The following is a 21,667-nucleotide window of genomic DNA, read 5'->3' on the forward strand; positions in this document are numbered from 1 at the left end:
GCCACCAAACACGCCCAATACCAGTGGGAACAGAAAATCCCAGCCTAAAGTCCTCGTATCCCCTTTCTCGGGTTTTAGGTTGAATGAGCCCTGGTATTTGGTAGACTTGTCACTTCTTTGGCCTAAGATTTCATATTCTGAAAATTCCCCAAGTTCCATTAGCCCTGCTGTAAATCCCAATCCCAGACAGAAATCTGAAGATTAGCTCAAGCTTGGAAAATTAGTTTTCTGAATGGAAACTTGTTCACGTTATGGGTCTGCTACTGTCCTACCCGGTATCGTTTAAATTTCAGACTTCTGCCATTAGTCTTCTTTTATCAGCCATTAGGATGGGCACGAACCTAATGGCTAATGTTAGTTAGCCCAATAGTTGCCCTCACCAAGATGGCTGCCTTGTGGCCCAATGGGACTGCACCAGGAACACCACAACAATCCTTTTTCTGATTGGCGCTCTGTTTCTGTAGAAGTATGATTGGTCACTTGGATCTCTGGTCGTACCCGATTGGTTTACTCTGGAAGCGGGGGAGATTTGATTTTGGTGGTTTGAAGGAAAAGACTGTGAGAGGCCGGGATCTGCGGCCTGTCGGAGGTGGGGGAGAGCGCGGAGCGTGCGGCCTGTCGGAGGAGGAGAGCCCGGAGCGTGCGGCCTGTCGGAGGGGGAGAGCCCGGAGCGGCGCTGCTCTCTGCTGAGGTGATAATCGGATCTCTCCCGGGTCAGCGTGAAGCTGCCGATCTGCCCGTCGCTTCTTTGAACTTCCAGTTCTTGTTTGGCTGCCATTCGGTTGCGGTTTGTTTTCAGTACAGGAGAGATATGCAGGAATCCCGATACCGAGGGATGTCCGTGTGCTCCAGGAAACTGGAATAGATAACCCAGACCTCTGCTGTTTATTTTGTAAGATGTTTAATGATGGCTGGGTGATTGGCAGGTATTTAATATTGAATAAAGTCGCATAACTGTAATGTCTCTAAAAGTATACAGAGTGTTATATATTGTATTAAGGAGCTTGGAGCACTGCAAAACTGATTTGACCCCTCATCCTGCCGTTGCTGTGGGGGGATTTTCAAGTAAGTAATCTTGCAGTCTTGTTTTTCTCGGTCTTTCTCATTCAGTGGAAGCCTGGGTTCGGAGCAAGGTGAATGATGATTCACTTGATAATGAGTCTTGAGTCCTTGTGTGACACTCCTCTACAGTGAAGGGAGGCATGTTGCCTCGCTGGTGTCAGTTTTTTTTTTCGCTTTCAACACAAGGTGGTTTCTGGCAGCCTTTCATCTCATGAGATGATGGCTTGGGCCAAGATGGTCAATTCTGTGTGTGGATTAGGGGCCCCACTCTGGTATGGCATTCTCTGCTGCATTTGAGCATTTAAAATCTAATCCTTACTTCTGTTTACTCTGTTGAAATTGAACTTGCAACTTCTTGAACTTATGTACTTGATTTTTTTTTTAAAATGCTGCATTATTTTACATCTTGCAAAGTTACTATCTTAATGTCTTGGTTCATGGCAGGTAGGCCAGTGAGTTCCCAAGCATGCTTTGCTCAATCATGCTTCGTTTGGTCTGAAATTTCACCTACTAAGTCCCTAGCCGAAGTGAATTCAGCCTATAACAGGAAGTCGATTTGTTCCACCTTTTATAACCTTGGCAGTGGTAAATCAAATTGTACAGTCTAGCACAAGAGTATCTTGCCTTATCACTTTATAAATATATTAACATTAAAGAGATTACATCATATACACCGCCCATTTTCTCCACTGCTGTATTCCTTCAACGTTCCATGTTGTCTTTACCACAGGTCAAATTTCCAGTATCATCTCATCTCCATCCTCCAATGATCACAAATTCCAATTGATCAAGAATCTGTTGCCCAAGTCCTTTCTTGCACAAAGACCTGCTCACCTGTCACTCCTGTCCTTGCCCACATCCGCAAGCTTCCCATAGCAAATCACTCTTCAGACCTGATGGTACTTGTCTTTTTTTTTCTTGTCTGGCCATATGTTGAAACCTACAGTTCTTTTGATGGTTGCTTCTCAGCCTTTACAACCTTCACCCCACAGTTGGATGCTGATCTTTCAGCTACTGTGCTCTGTTTCAAGTTTTCTTCCAAAATAACACCTCCCTGCCTTTGGAAACAACCTGGAAACCTATCCATTACCAGGCCTTTATCTCCTACTTTGAATTTGTTTGCTTCCTGAATAAAAGCTCCTTTATTCTTTTACTGACTATATAGTATCCCCTCCCCCCTTTTTGGAATGATAGAACCATAGAAAAGTTATGGTGCAGAAAGAGGCCATTTAGCTCATCGTGTCTGTGCTGACCAAAAAGAGAAAAGAAACTAGCCGCTCATTTGAATCCCACTTTTTAGCACCTGGTTCGTAGCCTTGCAGGTTACAGCACTTCAGATGCTCTAATATATAAGTGTTCTGAGACTTCCTTTGTATCAGAAAACAGTCAAACATGTTTTGCCCATTCTGTCTGAATTGCAATTTTTATTGTAAAGGTCAGAGTCCCACAGTACGTGGGAGTCATGTCACTCAATGTATAAAGCAGATCCTATAAAATGGGTAATCTCTGCTCTCGCTCTCCCTGTCTCCCTTATCCTTTTTCTAATGCGATGGCTGACTCTATATTTTATCATACACTTTAGAAGCCTGATGAAGAAAATGTGTCTGAGCACGCATAAAATGAATTCATCATTAAAATGTTTCATCTTTGTTTTCCAAACCCATAGTTGAGATGGAAACTCTCGAGGAATTTGATCAAGAATATCCACTGAGCAAAATGTTCTGTAGGCGCCTGACCAAAGAAGAATTTGAGTCCGAAGCACTGACCTATACGGAAAAGGCACTGCAGGACTTATTTCACACTCTGGATCAGAACCCATTACTGTGTGAGAAGGTGGTGCGCAGACGCAAACAGGCTGAACTGGAGAAGGCTGGGTTGAAATCCTTTATTAAGGTACTGTAAGCATAAACCAATCAAAATAAGGTTGATTGCACCAGAACCCACTCCTTTTTACATCTTATACCAAGGCACAAGTTGCTTTATTCTCATCAATTTCAGCTGTAACTCTTTCGAGTACAAACATGTTTCCATCTGTTCCTATTCAGATGAAGTTACATTGTTTCATAGTTTGCCATTGTGAGATTTGAACTCTTGATCTTGGGGTTACAAGCCCAGTACTGTAACCACTCGGCTATTTAGGCCAAGCCCCAATTTCAGCTGTAACTCTTTTGAGTACAAACACGTTTTTTTTCTCCATCTGTTTCAAATGAAGTTACATTGTTTCATAGTTTGCCATTGTGAGATTTGATCTCAGGGTTACAAGCCCAGTACTGTAACCACTTGGCTATTTAGGCCAAGCCCCAATTTCAGCTGTAACTCTTTTGAGTACAAACCCGTTTCCATCTGTTCCTATTCAGATGAAGTTACATTGTTTCATAGTTTGCCATTGTGAGATTTGAACTCTTGATCATGGGGTTACAAACCCAGTACCATAACCACTTGGCTATTTAGGCCAAGCCCCAATTTCAGCTGTAACTCTTTCGAGTACAAACCCATTTCCATCTGTTTCAGATGAAGTTACATTGTTTCGCCATTGTGAGATTTGAACTCTTGATACTCTTTTGAGTAAACCTGTTTCCATCTGTTTCAGATGAAGTTACATTGTTTCATAGTTTGCCATTGTGAGATTTGAACTCTTGATACTCTTTTGAGTAAACCTGTTTCCATCTGTTTCAGATGAAGTTACATTGTTTTGCCATTGTGAGATTTGAACTCTTGATCTTGGGGTTATAAACCCAGTACCATAACCACTTGGCCATTTAGGCCAAGCCAAATGAAAATCCTTTTACATTGTTTCATAGTTTGCCATTGTGAGATTTGAACTCTTGATACTCTTTTGAGTAAACCTGTTTCCATCTGTTTCAGATGAAGTTACATTGTTTCATAGTTTGCCATTGTGAGATTTGAACTCTTGATACTCTTTTTGAATAAACCTGTTTCCATCTGTTTCAGATGAAGTTACATTGTTTCATAGTTTGCCATTGTGAGATTTGAACTCTTGATACTCTTTTGAGTAAACCTGTTTCCATCTGTTTCAGATGAAGTTACATTGTTTCATAGTTTGCCATTGTGAGATTTGAACTCTTGATCTTAGGGTTACAAGCCCAGTACCATAACCACTTGGCTATTTAGGCCAAGCCCCAATTTCAGCTGTAGTGTCACTGACAGTGCTGTATACATGACAAGCCAAGTTATTGCATGCAACACTGGTTACCTGATTAACTAATAGCAGCCAATTACTTTGAGCAGAGTCACCTGTTTTAGATAAGTTTGAAGTGTGATGAATTGCTAAAAATGCAAAAAGCTTGGGGCTAGATGTTGGCTGTCACTTTTACCCTTGAGTCTTGCAGTTTATGCTATTTACTGTTAGGTAGAGCTCTAGTCTGAGGTAGCAGCTAATATGATGAGAAGATTACATGAACAAATGTAATAGGAAAGAAATTTTAAAAACGGGGAATCTGAGCCAGATGTTGCAGAGTCCAGATTTGTCTCAAGGGTCGAGCATCAAACTTACATGCTCCCTTTATGTGTTGGTTTCCCAAAGCTAAAAGCTATGCTATTGCCTTTCGAGCACTGATTGTGGGTCAGGTCAGGTCAAAGACTAGTACATGTGGGTGTTTTCTTTGCAGGCTAAATTTTTCTCTGCTATGGATGGTCGGATGAACCGCTGCAATGCTGTTGAAATGAATGAATTACAAGAAAGACTCCGACAATTGAAGGAGGAGATGAGAAAAGTTCAGACATATGCTTGTGGTAAGATCACCATCCTGTTATGAAAGTATAATAGTTTTCATAATATTTTCTGGTTTGTTGTAAACTGGGTTTATGGGTTTGAGTGTAGATGGTTTTGTCTGTGTTATTTAGTTACATTTGGAGTTAGGCATACTGCAAGCTTGGAATTATCAAAAGAAGCTAGGTGTAGAAATGTATTTAAAATGCTAATGAGTGAACATGGATGCTGGCTTACCATGTAAGGTGTGAAGGGAATTTGCATTTTTAGATGAGTGAAGGGATTGTTATGATTTCAACGGGTTGATAGTCTGTTTACAACTAGCCAGATAAGGAAGTCTAAGGGGTATATTTATTTTTCCCAAAAGTTACTGACAATGTTGGCAATATGAAAGTTTTTATATAATAGGAGAGGTACAGTTCCAACAATCTATGGAACAATGCAATTTATGTATTGAAAAGAGACACATGTATAAAGGAGAGTGAAAGGCTATGTTGGGGGCAACAGGAGTGTGTGAAACAGCCTTGAAGAAGCATCCAGCCATTTGGGAATAAGTCTCTGGTGTCCAGTAACTGAAGTTGGAGAAAACCTTTTGGAATTTCACTGTTAAATGGGTACTGTGTTAACTTGCTGTTTTTTCTTAAATGTAAAATCTCTTCTGGACTTAGAGTTGCCTTAAAGAGGGTGTGTAACTGGGAGTCAGGTTAATTAGGAATTTGAGTCATAGAGGTCTACAGCACAGAAAAAGGCCCTTTGGCCCATCAGGCCTGTGCCGGTCAAACAAGTACCTAACTATTCTAATCCCATTTTCCAGCACTAGGCCCATAGCCTTGTATGCCATGGCATCACAAGTGTACATCCAAATACTTCTTAAATGTTATGAGGGTTTCTGCCTCTACGCCCTTTCAGGCAGAGAGTTCCAGATTCCCACCACCCTCTGCATGAAAAAATTCTTCCTCACATCCCCTCTAAACCTCCTGCCCCTTACCTTAAGTCTATGCCCCCTGGTTATTGATCCCTCCACCAAGGGGAAAAGTTCCTGCCTGTCTACCCTATCTATGCCCCTCATAATTTTATACACTTCAATCATGTTCCCCCTCAATCTCCTCTGCTCCCGGGAAAATAACCCCAGTCTATCCAATCTCTTCTCATTTACCAGGCAACATCTTGGTAAATCTCCTCTGCGCACCCTCTAGTGCAATCACATCCTTCCTATAATGCGGATTCCAGAACTGTACACAATACTCTAGCTGTTGCCTAACCAGTGTTTTATACAGTTCCAACATAACCTCCCTACTCTTATATTCTATGCCCTGGCTAATAAAGCCTTCTTAATATGCCTTCTTAACCACCTTATCTACCTGTCCCGCTACCTTAAGGGACAGGTGGACATGCACACCAAGGTCCCTCTGATCCTCGGTACTTTCCAGAGTTCTACCATTCATCGTGTATTCCCCTGCCTTGTTTGTCCTGCCCAAGTGCATCACCTCTCACTTATCTGGATTAAATTCCATTTGCCACTGATCAGCCCATCTGACCAGCCCGTCTAAATGCTCCTGTAACTTAAGGCTATCCTCCTCTGTATTTACCACCCCACCAATTTTCGTGTCATCTGCAAACTGACTGATCAACCCTCCTACATTCAAGTCTAAATCATTTATACATATCACAAACAGCAAGGGACCCAACACCGATCCCTGTGGAACCCCACTGGACACAGGCTTCCATTCACAAAAACACCCCTCAGCCATCACCCTCTGCTTACTGCCACTCAGCTAATTCTGGATCCAATCTGCCAAATTGCCCTGGATCCCAGGGGCTCTTACCTTCGTTATCAGTCTCCCATGCGGGACCTTATCAAAACCTTGCTGAAGTCCAAGTAGACTATGTCAAATGCATTGCCCTCATCTACACACCTGGTCACCCCTTCGAAAAATTCAATCAAATTGGTCAGACGTGACCTTCCTTAACAAAACCATGCTGACTGTCCATGATTAATCCCTGCCTCTCCAAGTGCAGATTAATTCTGTCCCTCAGAATTGCTTCCAATAGTTTCCCCACCACTGAGGTTAGACTGACTGGCCTGTAGTTCTCTGGTTTATCCCTTCCTCTCTTCTTGAATAACGGTACTACATTGGCTGTCCTCCAGTCCCCTGGCACCTCTCTGGTGGCCAGAGCGGTATGCAAATTATTGCCAGCACCCCTGCTATCTCCTCCCTTGCCTCATCCAACAGCCTGGGATACATTTCACCCGGGCCTGGAGATTTATCTGCTTTTAAGCCTGCCAGACCACTTAGAACCTGCTCCCTTTCTATGCTAATTTCTTTAATTATATCACAGTCCTTCTGCCTGATTTCCATACCCACATCGTCCCTCTCGCTTGTGAACACCAACACAAAGTACTGATTTAGAACCCTACCTCCATCTTCCAGCTTCACACACAAATTACCACTATGGTCCTTAATGGGGTCTACTCTTTCCTTAGTTATCCTCTTACTCTTAATGTACTTGTAAAATAACTTTGGATTTTCCTTTATTTTATCTGTCAATGTATGCCCCCTTTTTACCCTCCTAATTTCCTTTTTAAGTTTCCCCCTACACATTCTATACTCCTCTAGGGGTTCTGCTGGTTTGAGCCCTCAGTATCTGCCATAAGCCTCCCTTTTTCTCTTTATCCAATCCTGTGTAACCCTCAACATCCAGGGTTCCCTGAATTTGTTGATCCCACCCTTTGTCTTTACTAGAATATGTTGGCCCTGTACTCTTCCTATTTCATTCTTGAATGAGCCCCACTGTTCTGATGCAGGTTTACCTAAAAGTAGCTGTTCCCAGTCCACTCTGGCCAAATCATATCTGATCTTATTAAAATCAACCTTCCCCCAATTTAGGACTCTGATTTCTGGCCTATCCTTGTCCTTTTCCATAACAACCTTGAATCTAACGGAGTTATGCTCACTATCTGCAAAATGCTCCCCCACTGATACCTCTACCACTTGCCTGGCTTCATTCCCTAAAATTAAGTCCAGGACCGCCCCCTCTCTTATAGGACCTTCTACGTAATGGCTTAAAAAGCTCTCCTGGATGCATTTTAAGAATTCCGCTCCCTCTAAACCTATCACACTATGACTAATCCAGTTATTGTTGAGGAAGATGAAATCCCCCCACTATTACTACCCTATTATTTTTACATTTCTCTGAAATTTGCCTACATATCTGCTCTTCTATTTCTCTCTTACTGTTTAGGGGCCGATAGTACACTCCCAGCAATGTGATTACTCCTTTTTTGTTTCTTAAGTTCTACCCATATGGCTTCATTTGAGGATTCTTCTAAGATGTCATCCTTCCTTACTGCTGTAATTGATTCCTTGATCAATATTGCAATACCCCCTCCTCTTTTACCTCCTTCACTGTCTCATCTGAACAGCCTATATCCTGGAATATTGAGCTGCCAATCCTGCCCCTCTCTCAACCATGTCTCTGTGACAGCAATTACATCATACTTCCATGTGTTAATTTGTGCCCTCAACCCATCTGCCTTATTTCTCAGATTCCTTGCATTAAAATAAATACCATCCAACCTTGCCAAACTCCCTTGTGCCTTAACTGGCCTATAATTTCTAAGCCTTCCAGACTCACTTGCCCTCTCTTCTAATTTTGGCTGTGCATCTCCCCCTGCTGAACCTCCTCTCAGGATCCCATCCCCCTGCCAAATTAGTTTAAACCCTCCCCAATATCACTAGCAAACCTCCCCGCAAGGATGTTGGTCCCATTCCGGATCAGGTGCAACCCATCCACCTTGCACAGTTCCCCCACCCCCAGAAATGGTCCCAATGTCCCAGAAATCTAAAACCCTCCCTCCTGCATCATCTCTCCAGCCACGCGTTCATCTGGACTAACCTCCTATTTCTATAATCACTAGCGCGTGGCACTGGAAGTAATCCAGAGATCCAGGACCTTTTTAACCTGCTTCCTAGTTCCCTAAATTCTGCATGCAGGATCTCATTCCTATTTCTACCTATGTTGTTGGTACCAATGTGTACCACAATCTCAATCTGTTTGCCCTCCCCCTTTAGAATGCCCTGCAGCTGTTCAGTGACATCCTTGATCCTGGCACCAGGGAGGCAACATACTATCCTGGAGTCACGTCTACGGCCACAGAAACAACTGTCTGTTCCCCTTACTGTTGAGGCTCCTGCCACTATTGCTCTTCCCCTCTTTTTCGTCCCCCACCCCTGCTCCCTGTGCAGCTGAGCCATTCACAGTGCCATGAGCGTGGCTGCACTCCCCAGAGGAACAGTCACTCACCGCTTTCCAACACAGAAAAATGGGTCTCGAGCAAAATGCACCCTGGGGATTTCCTGACTACCTGCCTGACACCTTTCTTCTGCCTGATGGTCACCCATTCCCTCTCTGCCTGCACTTCCATAAGCTGTAGGGTGACCACGTCTAAAAACTCGGAGCTCAAGTAGCTGCAGCTGGTCTGATCATGTGTATTACGTAGAAGGTCCTATATTACGTAGAAGCCATTACGTAGAAGGTCCTATAAGAGTCTGCACACATGATTAGTAAAAACACAAGAGCGTCAAGGACTTCCCACATGTTGCAGGCGGTACATAACATGGGACTGCCCTGCCATGCCCCTAGTTAAAAAAAAACCCTCCTTTAATTAAATTCAGTTTAAAAAAAATAGTTACATTATTTATGTACTTTAAATTAAAAAACTAGAACTCTTACCTTTCCTTAGCTTAATCTATTTTAAACTGGAGAAAAACACTTACCCACTACTCACCAATCAGCTCTCACCTTTGTACTGACATGACTTTTTGAAGCTTCCCCGCACTTGCGCTGGTTCTGATCTCTCCACCGCGCTCTCGCACTGTCTTGTGATGTCACTCTTGTTATTTTCAACAAGAACTGACTGCAGGATACTCTTTCCCCTAGAATCTTAGGAGTTGTTATAGTATTAAATAATTGTAGTCTTATGAATGTGCTTGAAATATTTTATTTTGTTAATAAATATTTTAATTTAATTTTTAAAATCTCTAAATGTCTTAGTGGACTCACTATTTCTGAATTGAGTGCATACGTCTTCTTATAAATTGCAAAGCCATTGTGATAGCGTGACCAAGTTTCCCTTGTGGATTTGGTCCGCCTGGCACACATCATCTAACATGTCATAATGATCCTTAAAACATGGTCAGAGTTTCAACCTATGCTAGTTGAATGAGGAGATGGACAGGCAATTGTGAGGCAAACAATGAGTGTATTAAGGAGTGAGTGGTTTTCCTCAAATTTGGCATTAAAAGTTGTTACTTTCTCACTTGATTCATGCAATCAGTATTTGTTGATTCCAACTATCTAGTAATGAGAGGGATGTGAATATGCAAGCAGAGCCAAATTAGCATGCTGCATGTTTTCATAGAATGTGATGTTACCCAGCCAACCCCAGACACTGCATGCAGCTGTTTGGATACCTTCCTTTGTCTGGAACAATAGTGCAAATTGGGATGTTGGGGCAGTTTCCAGTTTAGAAGTGAGTGGAGTGATAGTTAAAATGGTGTATTTGCAATTTTATGAATTCAAGAAAGAGTTATGATATAAACAATGGATTTAGCTAATGTTCTCCAATACATTATAGCCGGTCCAAAAGATTTACTATCAGTTGTGGGATAATGTCTCTCAGTAGATTGGAATTTTTAATGCTCTAGAATGGACAGAATGGCATTCATAGGTTACCTGCTGTAACCAGCTCAGGGGTACATTCTTCCTTTGGCGAGGTTTACAAGCTTAATTTGATCTCTGACTGCTTTTATCACATTGTTTGTTGAAAGAAGCACAAGCTAAAGTGGATGCAAAAGTCTTTTGTCCAGAGTAGATCTTTGATAATTGTTTTGTGTGGGAATGACCAATAGCCATGTTGTAAGTGTATTTTTGTGCAATGTACATCTATTTGGCCAGGGGGGTCTTTTAGCTCAGTAGGCAGTGCCCCTGTCTCTGAGGAGGACACCAGGGCTCATTGACCATAGATTCATAATTCTCCCAAACTGTGATCCATACCTGCCAATCCTTCCAATATGCCTATGGCAGGCGATAAGAGTCAATGGAAAAATTGATGGAAATTCATTATCTCTGTGCTGATTTTTAAACTGCAAGATAGGGCATTAACTTGGGAGCGTATTACTGCCCCTTTGGCAGATTCTTCCAGACCACTGGTTTAGCAGCTTATGTGCTATATTCAAAAGAGATTTCAAAAATGGTTACTTCAGTCACACAACACTCCCTCCCCATTACAATTTCAAAGTATTTGCTTTGCTGATTTCTGAACCAACCATGGCCTTTGTTTCATGGTTGGGGTGATAAGATTCTGTAATTCCCCATGGGCGTTAACCCCATTATCCATCTGATGAGATAGGCAGAACACCTTTCCATGTAGCTATTGTACTAGCAGACTCTCTGTCTCCCCTTGAGAGGTAGCCTTATTGATGGGCAAATGTGAGGTCCAGTGCAGTTTCAGTAAATCTTTTGAAGTACTTCTTGACATCAGCAGGTGTGAAATTCCATAGAAGGATGTTGTGGCATGTCTGAATTGTAATTCACATTGGAACTTTCCAGAAACTGGTCAATTTGCAATACTAGAGATCGGGTGACTTGGAGCAGCCATCTTAAGTCAGTGTCTTTTCTTCCTCTTAAAAAGTCCTTTTTAAACAGTTCGATACATGTTTGATCAACCAATTAAATTACAGATTAATAGCACTCATGCAAAAGTCACATAATTGTGACAGGACCCAGTTTGAAAAATGAAAGCTATGAGTGCTGAAAGGTGTTTATCGGACATACTACGCATTCTTTTCAGTAATCACTCTTGTCTGAATCAGTTGACACAACTATGCATCTTACAGTAGTGTTTCTCAGCTTAAAAACAAGCGAGGCCTATCTAGTCTGACCTTATGTAACAGGAAACGAGAGCTTGAATGAAGTCCTAACACTTCCTAAAACACCTGAGGCTGGAAGATTCAAACATGAATTTTTATCTCCAAGCCTTGGTTTTAGTATATTGTGCTTCTTGTTGTTTTGAGTGGATTTCATGCTGTTTTGATGAGCTACGGTTGCATCTCATACTCAGTGATGATGTGACAATGTTGCTTCGCTGAGATTCCTTTAGCATGACCATAGCTATGCTGCTCAGTTAGATGCAGCTGAGAAAATTGACAAGCCAGTGACTACATATGGCATTTTGCCTTTAAAGTAACCGAACTTCCCAGTTCCTCCAATATCCAACACCAGATAGTTGAGTTCTTCTGGAAGATGAAAAAATAAGCAAAACAGAATTTCTCAGGTACAGAGACCATCCAGATAAATTGCTGAGAGTTCATGAGATCCACATTCCTACCCAATACCCATGAGATTTTATAGTGCCTACCTATATGCCAGCCAAGACATGAAAACAAATTTGAAATTGGTGTGAAATGACGATTGCTAATGCAGTATTTTGCAGTGAAAGTTGAAGTGTCCAATGGGTTATGATTATTTGAAGTATAATTAGCCCACATTTGGTTATTTGGTTTTGGTGGGCTGGGGTTATGACCGCTGTTCTGTACCACATGATCAGCAAAATTTGTAGTCCCTCCCATTTAACTGATTCCACCTAGTATCTGAATGCTCAACCTTGACGACTTCTGCTTCACTTTCATGCCCTGTTCAGTTCCCATGGAACTGATGCTTAGATTTGTTGGTTTGGAAACCCTTGACGCAATCCTGGAAAGTATCTAATGTTCAAAGATTCATTGTTGCATAGAGAAATTTAAACTCGATATCCATGTGGGACTGTGATTGGGATCAGCAGTGCAAGGGCTAGAATCGGATGAGCAGCATGCATCTGTTTTAATGTCTAACCAGTTGGAAAGGTGCATGTATGGTAGTGTTAATGCATGCAGACAAATAGATTGAAATGTACTCGACCTTTGTAGTTTTTGCTTGCTGATCTTCGGTCAAAAGTGCACTCTGGACGGTCAAGTCTTTCTTTGGCTTTACCAGATGTTCCTGTAAGGACATTCTACCTTATATATTGAATGAATGAATACTGACCCAGTTTCTCCTGCATTTCCTTAATGACATTCTCTGTTGATGACATTACTCATGTCGAGCAGGATGTAATCTGCCAAAGCAATTCCCAAATCAAGGCAGTGTTGTTTCACCTGGAGTAGAAATGAAATGGATGCAAAGACATAATAACCATACTATATTTTGTTTTGCCATGCCCTGGCAAACTTAAAATCTAACAAGGGGAAAACACATTTCTTGTCAGAGCAAGTATTGTTGACTTAATTGCTACCTAGGACGTAACAGACTTAGAATATCCAGATCCTTGGTTGCACCTGGAATTTGGGAGGCTGGAAACTTATCTCGCAGAGTTGCAGCAGGCTGGAACTTGCTTTCCTTTGCCTTTAGCTGGATGTTGTGTTGTTAAAGTTGCTTTGAAATTTGTTCTGTGTCCAGTGTTGAATCACATTGCTTTATTTGGGTTTGTCTCTAGTTTGAAATGGTACTATCGCTTTTTGAGGGACAGCATAGTAATGTAACATATCCCATCTTACTATGATTGTTTTTGTGAGTACCCTTGGCAGTAAGTTATATAGCACCTATCTGAACTGAGTGTGTTCCTTCCCCCAATACCCAATCTCAATTAATTATCAAATTGTGGACAGAGATCCTCTTTGGCTTTGGGAAGAGATTCCTTGCTTGCCTCTTGGTGAGAAAATGGCATTTGTTCTTTGCAAAGAGGCTGGGATTGGGTGTAGTTAAGTAGCTAGGGGAGATCTGATATATTTATCTTATCACTTGGGCTTTTTCTAATGTATTTAACAAGGTTAGGATCTTTTGCCCTGCACGGCAGTGAAAGCAAGAAAGGCAAATACTGAAACAATATGTCAAATTGTACAAGTCTAGCATTCAACATTGCTTCAAGCCTGATTTGTTCCTACTTGGGCATGTTTCCAAAACGGGGAATTTTCTAGCCTGCGATATCCCTATTACAAATTGCAGTTATCTGCTCCCACCTTGACTTCAGAGTTGACGTGAGTTGAAACATTTCTTGTCTTTGGGACACTACTGAGGACAATATGAGTCTAGAGCAATGCTAACTGATTAATAAATAAAATGGCTTGTTTTCTGGTATGAAATGCTGCCAGTGTGGATTTGTTGATAAATTCTTTTCTTGTCCTTGTCTAGCACCTTAACATATCTTCTGAAATATATCCACTTTATGCTCCAACAATAACCCACAGACAGCAGTGAGCTGAATGACTTTAGTGGCTTAGTCTACTGGATGGTTTCTCTGAACTTTGATTAGAGCCATATGATCTTTAAACATCCACCGGAACAGGTAGGTTGCAGCTCTGAAAATGGAACATTCACTCAGTGCTACACTGGAGTGTCAGCTGAGATTGTGCTTCATTCCTGGAAGAGCTTGAACCCTAACCTACAATTATTCCTACTTAGTTCTAGTTCAAAGACCAGTTCAGTGTGCTGCGAGGATAGGATGGATACTGTAAACAAGGATTGTTCTTTAAGAGGATCACTTAATGGTGTCTGGAATCTGGACTTTGTACTAGAGCCTAGAATTCAGGGTACCAGTTTAAATGCAAAATTGTAGATGAATCTCTGATGCCAAGGATGCCCTGTACGAGGGAGTGGAGTGGTGTCAGAAGCTGATTTGTCTTCAGGATCTAAATTCTCGTAATAGTTTACAGTTTTTAAAAGGAATTTGTTTTAGAACCTCTAAAATCACTGGTAAGAAATGAGGCATGTCAGCAATAGCAACCTATGGAGTTGGTATTTTGTTCAGCAATCTATAAAGCTATCATGATGCAGTAATTATCTCGATCCAGGAACTGCAGTGGCATGGCGGTGATTGCCGCCTTAGAAATGGGATGGAAAGTATTTTGAATGAAGGGATGGATCTGGAAAATAGCATTGTATGAGTACACTAAAAACATCCCCAATTATTAGTAATGAGCAGAGCAAATTAATTTTGACTAATTGCTGAGTATAGAGAAGTGAATCCATAAATATTGACAAGTTGAGTTGTTTTGCTGTCCACTCTCAAACTTGCTTGCCTTGCTTGTTTTTTTTCCTCTGTGGTGCTAGTGCATACAAGACATCTTTGTCCAAATAAAAGGGGATAACTTGCTACCCTTGTGACTTTCCCAGATCCCATGGACAAGGTGGTCAGTAGTCAGACAGTACTTCCCAAAGGAGGGAGGGGCAGGTCCCGGTGCTATTGATAAGTCTATTGGTGAGTCACTGAATGAATATGGAATAATCTGGAAAGAATCTGCAGCAGAAGGTTGCCCAGTTCCCATCTTCGAATCTGCATTAAAATTATACAGTAATCAAAAGCTGCTGTTAGTGGATTTTGGCACTGGTTTAATATCTAATATTTGTGCTTTCTAGAGGCTAAAGGTAACACACAAAGGACCTCCAAGCGACTGGCTGAAAAGAGACAGAAGGAGCAGGGTGAGGCTTCTACAAGTGCAAGTTCCTCACTACCTTCAGCTGCTGCCATTCCTCCTCCTCCTCTTCCTCCACCACCACCACCTCCTCTTCCATCTTCCAGTAATCTGGTACTTAAAACACCTCTGAAAGACAAGTCCAACCTTCACACAGTAAGTATCAGCCTCAAAAGGAAGTTCTATGGGAGTGGGTGGAGTGATGAGTTTGATGCCTGCTTTTATTTTGTATAGGGAGTGGTGGGGTTACTGGGGTTGGGGTTGGAGAAGGAGGATATCACCAAACAAAGCAGTAGGGAGGATAGTGTACACAGTCAGTAGGAGCAAGCAGGCCCTGTGTTTTGACTTCTGAAAGAAAAGACTTGTATTTACATAGCACCTTCAAAACCTCAGGAAGCCCAATTCACTTTACAACCAACAAAAGTACTTATGAAGTCTAGTCATTGTTGTAATGTACGAAATTCAGCAGCTGATTTGAGCACAGCAAATTTGAGACATATTCCCTGTCTTGCAGAGAGAAGCAATGGTCTTGGCAACCCCAGATCTGCTGGACAGTTATGGACTGGCCAGATTGAACCGACGTTGTAAAAGGTGAGGGGATGGTGCATTTAATTTGAAGCACGCTTATTAAAATTTGGAATTTAATCCTGTATTTTGCTAGCATTTCTCTCAATCCTTTTCTGTCTGCCTGGTGGTAAGATGTATTAGTTTGTTGTATTGTAGATGAGGACACCCAGCACTCATGACTGAAAGCTCCACTCTGGCTGCCCAGTGATACCAGCTGGGTGTGGCAACAAGGTATTCCAGCTGTTTTTGCTTATGAGCTCTATGGGTGTGTTTCATACAGCTTTGAGGACAATGTGTAGAAATTAAGGTGTCTGCATTTTTCAGATATCACAAGTTGTCAATAATAGGAAATCTTGGCGCTCTGATTTCAAGTTCATCCATCAGTAAATGTGGTTGTGTGTTAGGGAAAGGCTTTACCAAAGGTTAGAGCAAAAATTTAGATTTGTATTCTCTTTTTGCTCTGTAATTTTAAAAATTCTTCATTGTGTTAAGTAATACAGACACTCTGAATAAATATTCCTCTGAAAGGAAAGGGCAAAACTCCTCGGAGAAAATTTCTGTGAGCTTAGTTACCTGTGGGTAGGTGTACTATAAAGGCATGCCAACCATTGAGATCATGTGTCCTAGTTTTTTTAAAAAAAGAAAACAAAGGAAAAGTGAGATTTCTAGTGTACAAAAACAATGTACTGTGCTTGCCAAAAAATGTCTACCACTATTCACTATATATTATAGGTATTACTCCATTATTACTCAAAGTTGGACCCTTAGGCCACCAGGAGATATGAACTCTTTGCTGTATCTGAAGGTTTTATAAATCTGCTCTTGGTTTTTTTAGTGAGGTCATAAAAAAATTATTTTCAAATTGCTCATATATACTGAATGGAGGAGATCTTCACAATGCATTCTGCTATACAGAATGACCGAAATTCTCATTCCCGTACGTGAGGTGTTCACATGGTGAGGAATAATGTGATCACCTTGACTGAGCAGATTGTCGAAGTACTGGATGTAAGATCATTAGTAGCAAGGATATGCATTACAAAATGTACAGCATTCATTTTCAGTTTTACTGAGATCAATTTGTAGAAATATTTCAGGTGGACAAACCAGGGAAGATGTAGGTGAGACCATCATTGCAATATATCATACAGAAATTAACATCTCCATTAAGGATGGTATTCACTGTGGAATGTGCCTGATAATATTGTTGCTAAATAGGCAACTAGTCATAGTTGAATCAGCAGCAAGAAATATTGCAGAAAAACACTCAGCATTGGGTTCTTAGTTCAAATGTTCATGGATGTAACTGCTGTGTACAATCTAATGAAATTGGATCCTCTATATTTCATGTCAAAGTCAACTCCTCAAACTTGAAACTCAAATACTCTGAAGCTCTTGTAGAGTGAATAAGATTGGGATTTTCAGGATTCTTGATTATGCCTTTTAGGGAGGCTTTACTGGCTACTAATTGTTGACAGATTTGCAGTCTGCCAGATTGTGAACTTCTATTGAGCAGTTATCTAGAACTGGGACCTTCTAATTTACACTGTTCAGCGCCTTGTATGCCCCAGATCATCAGAGAAGCTACATGAAGCCATTAATTGCAATTGGTAAACATTGTTATATAGTGATACCAATGCCTTTCTCATCTTTACAAATAGGGATCCCTAGAAGATCACCACAGAACCTTCCTAGTATATGCTAGGGGTCTAGAAAATTCAATCTCATCATCCTAGAGTGGGATGTAATTTGTTATACAAGCTTCTGTCCGCATCTTTTTCCCCATAATCCTCAGGGTACTTGGAAGACAGGCTTGATCATATTTTGTTTCCTTTTCAATTCAACGAACTACAGCCCTGTTCAATCCAGCTTGAAGTACTACTGCTTCCTTTTTAATTCTCCTTTTGAGAGGGATCATCATTTCTATTAAGGGATATTGACATTTTTAATCCACTTCTAAGTGGGCGTGAGCCTGAAGCATCAAATTGTCCCGACTCTGACACACACCTCTCACAGTGACACCACAGGTTAGTTTCAATGGAAAATGAAAATTGTCACATCGGTGTAGAGGGGCTGCTGTGCTGAGGTTGGGGCTGACACGTTGCTAAAAAAAGCTTTAACCAGTGTCCAGCTAAGCTGGAAATTCTTTTTGCTGAGACTGGTTGCCTAAAATGGGAAAGGTTCCATTCTATTGCAAAACTTTGAATATGAAATAATCATACTCATTTAGTTGACCATTGTGCGCTTTTAGTCACTTTATGGATTTGCTTCTAAATGATGTGCTTCTAGTATTGGAGATCTGAGAGTTCCTGAAAGTGACCACAACATTCAACCTATCCAAAGTATCCACTCTGAACTCCTGGCTGCAAACCATTTTAAGAGGCTGCGTTCGACAGGCATCCATCGGTATGTAAAAAACTTTCTGTTTAAATGTCTACCTGCAGAAGTGATCTGACAATTCCTACTCAGTTATTCCATGTCTTTTTATTTGGTAGCTTAAAGCAGGTAGCTTAAAAAATGGTTTCTCAGGATACACAAAGCCCTGGAGGTTTTATATGGAGCAAGCCTGAGTATTCCCAATGTCCTAATACTTGATTCTTATACTTCCATTTGTGTTTCTATGTAAAAGGGACTGAGCTCATTACAGATCTTCATGCTGTCTGTCTCCTTCTTCCAGCTAGCTGTTAGATTTTTCTTAGTTTGTGAAATGGACTAGAGTTCATTTGGAAGTGGGAGGCTGCAATGATTGTGGTGAAGGCAGGTTCAATCGAGGCATTAAAGAGGGAATTAGATGATTATTTGAAAAGAAACAAAGTGCAGGATTACAGGGAGAAGGCAAGAGAATGGCACTAGGTGAAATGCTCATTCAGAGAGCCGGTGCAAGCATGATGGGCCAAAGGACCACCTCCTGCGCTGGAACGATTCTGTGATTAGGGGAGATACAAATAAAGCAGAATTGATCGGGAAAGTCAAAAATGGTTCATTTAAGCCAAAGATCATCGCAGTTGCGTAACATAAAATAACTTTTTACCTAACTAAACAGAGATATGCACCACACACACAGTTTCTGGATGATTCCATGTCTTCAGAGTGGTTTCCTGTTAGCAAAACTAGATATTAATACTTTCCACTTGCATTGTGATCATTGGTTATTCTTGACAAAAATGAGAAACAGCTTTTGGTTAATTGTATGAGCATGTGGCTTTGAGACAATCTTAAATCAATTTTCAGTTAATTCTATTTTTAAGTAACTGTGAGGATTGCTTAACAGTGGTCTTAGTGTGCTTTAATGTGGAGTACTCTCCATCTGTGATACTCTGAATTAATCACCTTGAACTGCTTCAATTCCTACTGCATCACACCAACAATATACTGTTACCAAAGTTCTGCAGTTAATTTCTAAAATGAAATACTTTAGCAATAACATCAGTTTATGTTTAGGAAAGTAAACGCATTAAATTCCACTAAACACCAGTTTACTCTGCCTATGTACTATTCATCTCATGATAACACTTAAGTATCTTTTTTTGTACTAATTAGATGTCAAAATTCTGCTGTTTGTTCTAAAGAACAATCTCCTGCCTGCTCCTCTTGTAGATCTCCAGGTGGAACGCCGTCCAAAATCCCTAAGAGCCAGCAAGCACAGGAGGGGGAAGTGAGCTCCCCTGCATCTGCCTTCAATACAACGTTGCTGAATAAATTTCGCAATACAAAGAGCCCAAGTGAGAATGCTCCACGATCACCATCTACCAGCGACAGTGAGAGCTCTGGATTTGCCACCCCTCCAGGGAGCCCGAGAGAGAGCAATCCTCTGTAACTTCATCACCCAGAAGTGACTGAAACCTCTGGTTCTGTCCCTCATCCAAAAAAGGATTTTCAACCTATAAACCTCTGTCCTTAGTCAAACATTGACATAAGATGATGTGAGCCAACGTAATGGAAGCACCTTTCAGGAAAATATCCTTACTTTCAAAACAGACAGCAAAAGTAATTTCATCCATTTGTTCCTACTGTGCCATCTGCTTATTCCATTTTTTTAAAAATCCCCTTTGCAAAACTTAAGGATTTGGGACTTTTTTTTTTTAAACATTATTGTGCATTATATAATTCAATGCTATTAGCTTGCAACCCTTGACCGACTTCTATCTTTTTGGAGAACCAGTTTGAATGAAAGTATCAGCTGTGACTTCCTATGTTTATTTGATTCAGAAATGTACCAGATGTGAGAAAGTGTTTTGGTTTTTAATTGTGTATATAGAGTATACTTCTAAATGTATTTTGCAAAGTCAATTGCCATGTAGTTGCATCTTAAATAGCATTGATCTCCTCTAAGAACCTTAAAAGCAGCCGTTTTGCAATGTGAAGAGCTCTAACTAGTATTCAGTCCTGGAGGATGTGATAGAACATATGCTCCTTGGTAATGTAATTTATATTTTCCTACTGTTATATATCCACAGAAGTGCTAAAATTGCTGAGTGACTAATTTTAACAGCACTTTTCCTATGGTTATGTAAAAAGCCGAAATGGAACTTGTATAATGCCAATGATGAAGATACCAAAAGTGCAATTTTTCTGTTCACAGCTTTCCAAACGAAAAGGGCTAATCCATATCTAATTATATATTTATCTGTCATCTGGAGTTCATGTTACTGTATTGGGTTTGATGGGTGCATCACAAAGGGAGGGGTATTGATCAGCAGGGAAACACCTACTATGAGAAACCAAAGGCGTTCTCCCAGGACCTGAGCTGTGGATAATTGTTGAAGGACAGTATGCTACTTGAACAGAAAAGCATTGTTCTTGAAATTAATTATCAGCTTTATGGTCTATCCCTTGGCCAGCAGACCACCCTTTTTTACTCCTTTCTTGATATAATCTCAAAGATGCTTCACAGATGCCGTCTTCCTTCATGCTTCCCATGCAAAACTCTTAGTCTCAAATTTCCAAAGGGTCTGTACATCTCAGTTTGGAAACCATTTTATTTGAGACAGCTACTGAAAAGAACCTTTATTTATGTAATTGTCTGTAGTATTAAGCAACAAATCAAAATCAGGGATAAATGTAAATACTTTTAAGAGGATTCCTGAGAACTTTCTAAGCAATCTTGAATAAGTGTACTTATTGAATCAAAATCTAATTTTATCTGGCAGGGGGAGGGGTATGCCAAAGTGTTTATTTTAAATGAATGAATGAAATTGTTTTATATTCAGCAATCCTGCATTTTGGTATATTATATCTGCCTCATTTAATCAGCTATCAAAAATCTTCATTTTAACAGCAATGCTATGTATACTTGTATTTGTGAGACTTCTGTACATGAATGTACAATTTTAATATACATATGATAACTCTGACTATCACAGTATTGAGTGGTCACCTATTTTGGTCACAGGCTTCTGTACTAAAGAATTGTTTTTTCCCCATGTCCATCAAGATTCAATGAGCATTGCTCAGTTTTTTTTAAACTGCAACATTATATGTGGTTCTGTGTTGCAGGGTGACAGGATGCAGGTTTGATTCCTCTATTACAAGTTCCTAATCCGAGCTATCACAAAGTTGCTGAGCAGAGACCAGCTGCCAAACGGTGGGGGTGAAGGAGAGGAGAGAAAGAAAGCTGTCCCTATCCTACTTATGTTTGTTTCTTTGTAGTTAGCTCAGAGCAGCATTCTCAGGTAATATACATATGATAACTCTAACTATCACTGTATTGACTGGTCACCTATTTTGGTCACAGGCTTCTGTACTAAAGAATTGTTTTTTCCCCATGTCCATCAAGATTCAATGAGCTAGTCCCTTAGCC

At 40.7% G+C, this 21,667-nt stretch overlaps 1 protein-coding gene across 1 annotated transcript; it reads left to right on the forward strand.

Moving 5' to 3' along the window:
- Positions 1 to 505: 505 nt before the first annotated feature.
- Positions 506 to 21,203, forward strand: LOC121286238 (mitochondrial fission regulator 1-like). The gene is made up of 7 exons (XM_041203264.1): positions 506 to 691; positions 2,729 to 2,955; positions 4,692 to 4,815; positions 15,245 to 15,456; positions 15,815 to 15,891; positions 18,157 to 18,273; positions 19,465 to 21,203. The coding sequence occupies exons 2-7, from the start codon at positions 2,734 to 2,736 to the stop codon at positions 19,682 to 19,684; spliced, it is 972 nt and encodes a 323-aa protein (XP_041059198.1). The 5' UTR covers positions 506 to 691; positions 2,729 to 2,733; the 3' UTR covers positions 19,685 to 21,203.
- The last annotated feature ends 464 nt before the right edge of the window (positions 21,204 to 21,667 follow it).

This window comes from Carcharodon carcharias, chromosome 13 (genome assembly GCF_017639515.1).
Source record: "Carcharodon carcharias isolate sCarCar2 chromosome 13, sCarCar2.pri, whole genome shotgun sequence".
Classification (NCBI taxonomy): Eukaryota; Metazoa; Chordata; class Chondrichthyes; order Lamniformes; family Lamnidae; genus Carcharodon; species Carcharodon carcharias.

Bases quoted from the DNA above. Each gene is read 5' to 3' on its own strand.
- LOC121286238 (XM_041203264.1), top strand. From the start codon at position 2,734: ATGGAAACTCTCGAGGAATTTGATCAAGAATATCCACTGAGCAAAATG. The intron at 2,956-4,691 runs GTACTGTAAGCA...TTTTCTTTGCAG, and splicing joins GGTTGAAATCCTTTATTAAG to GCTAAATTTTTCTCTGCTAT. The intron at 4,816-15,244 runs GTAAGATCACCA...TGTGCTTTCTAG, and splicing joins AGTTCAGACATATGCTTGTG to AGGCTAAAGGTAACACACAA.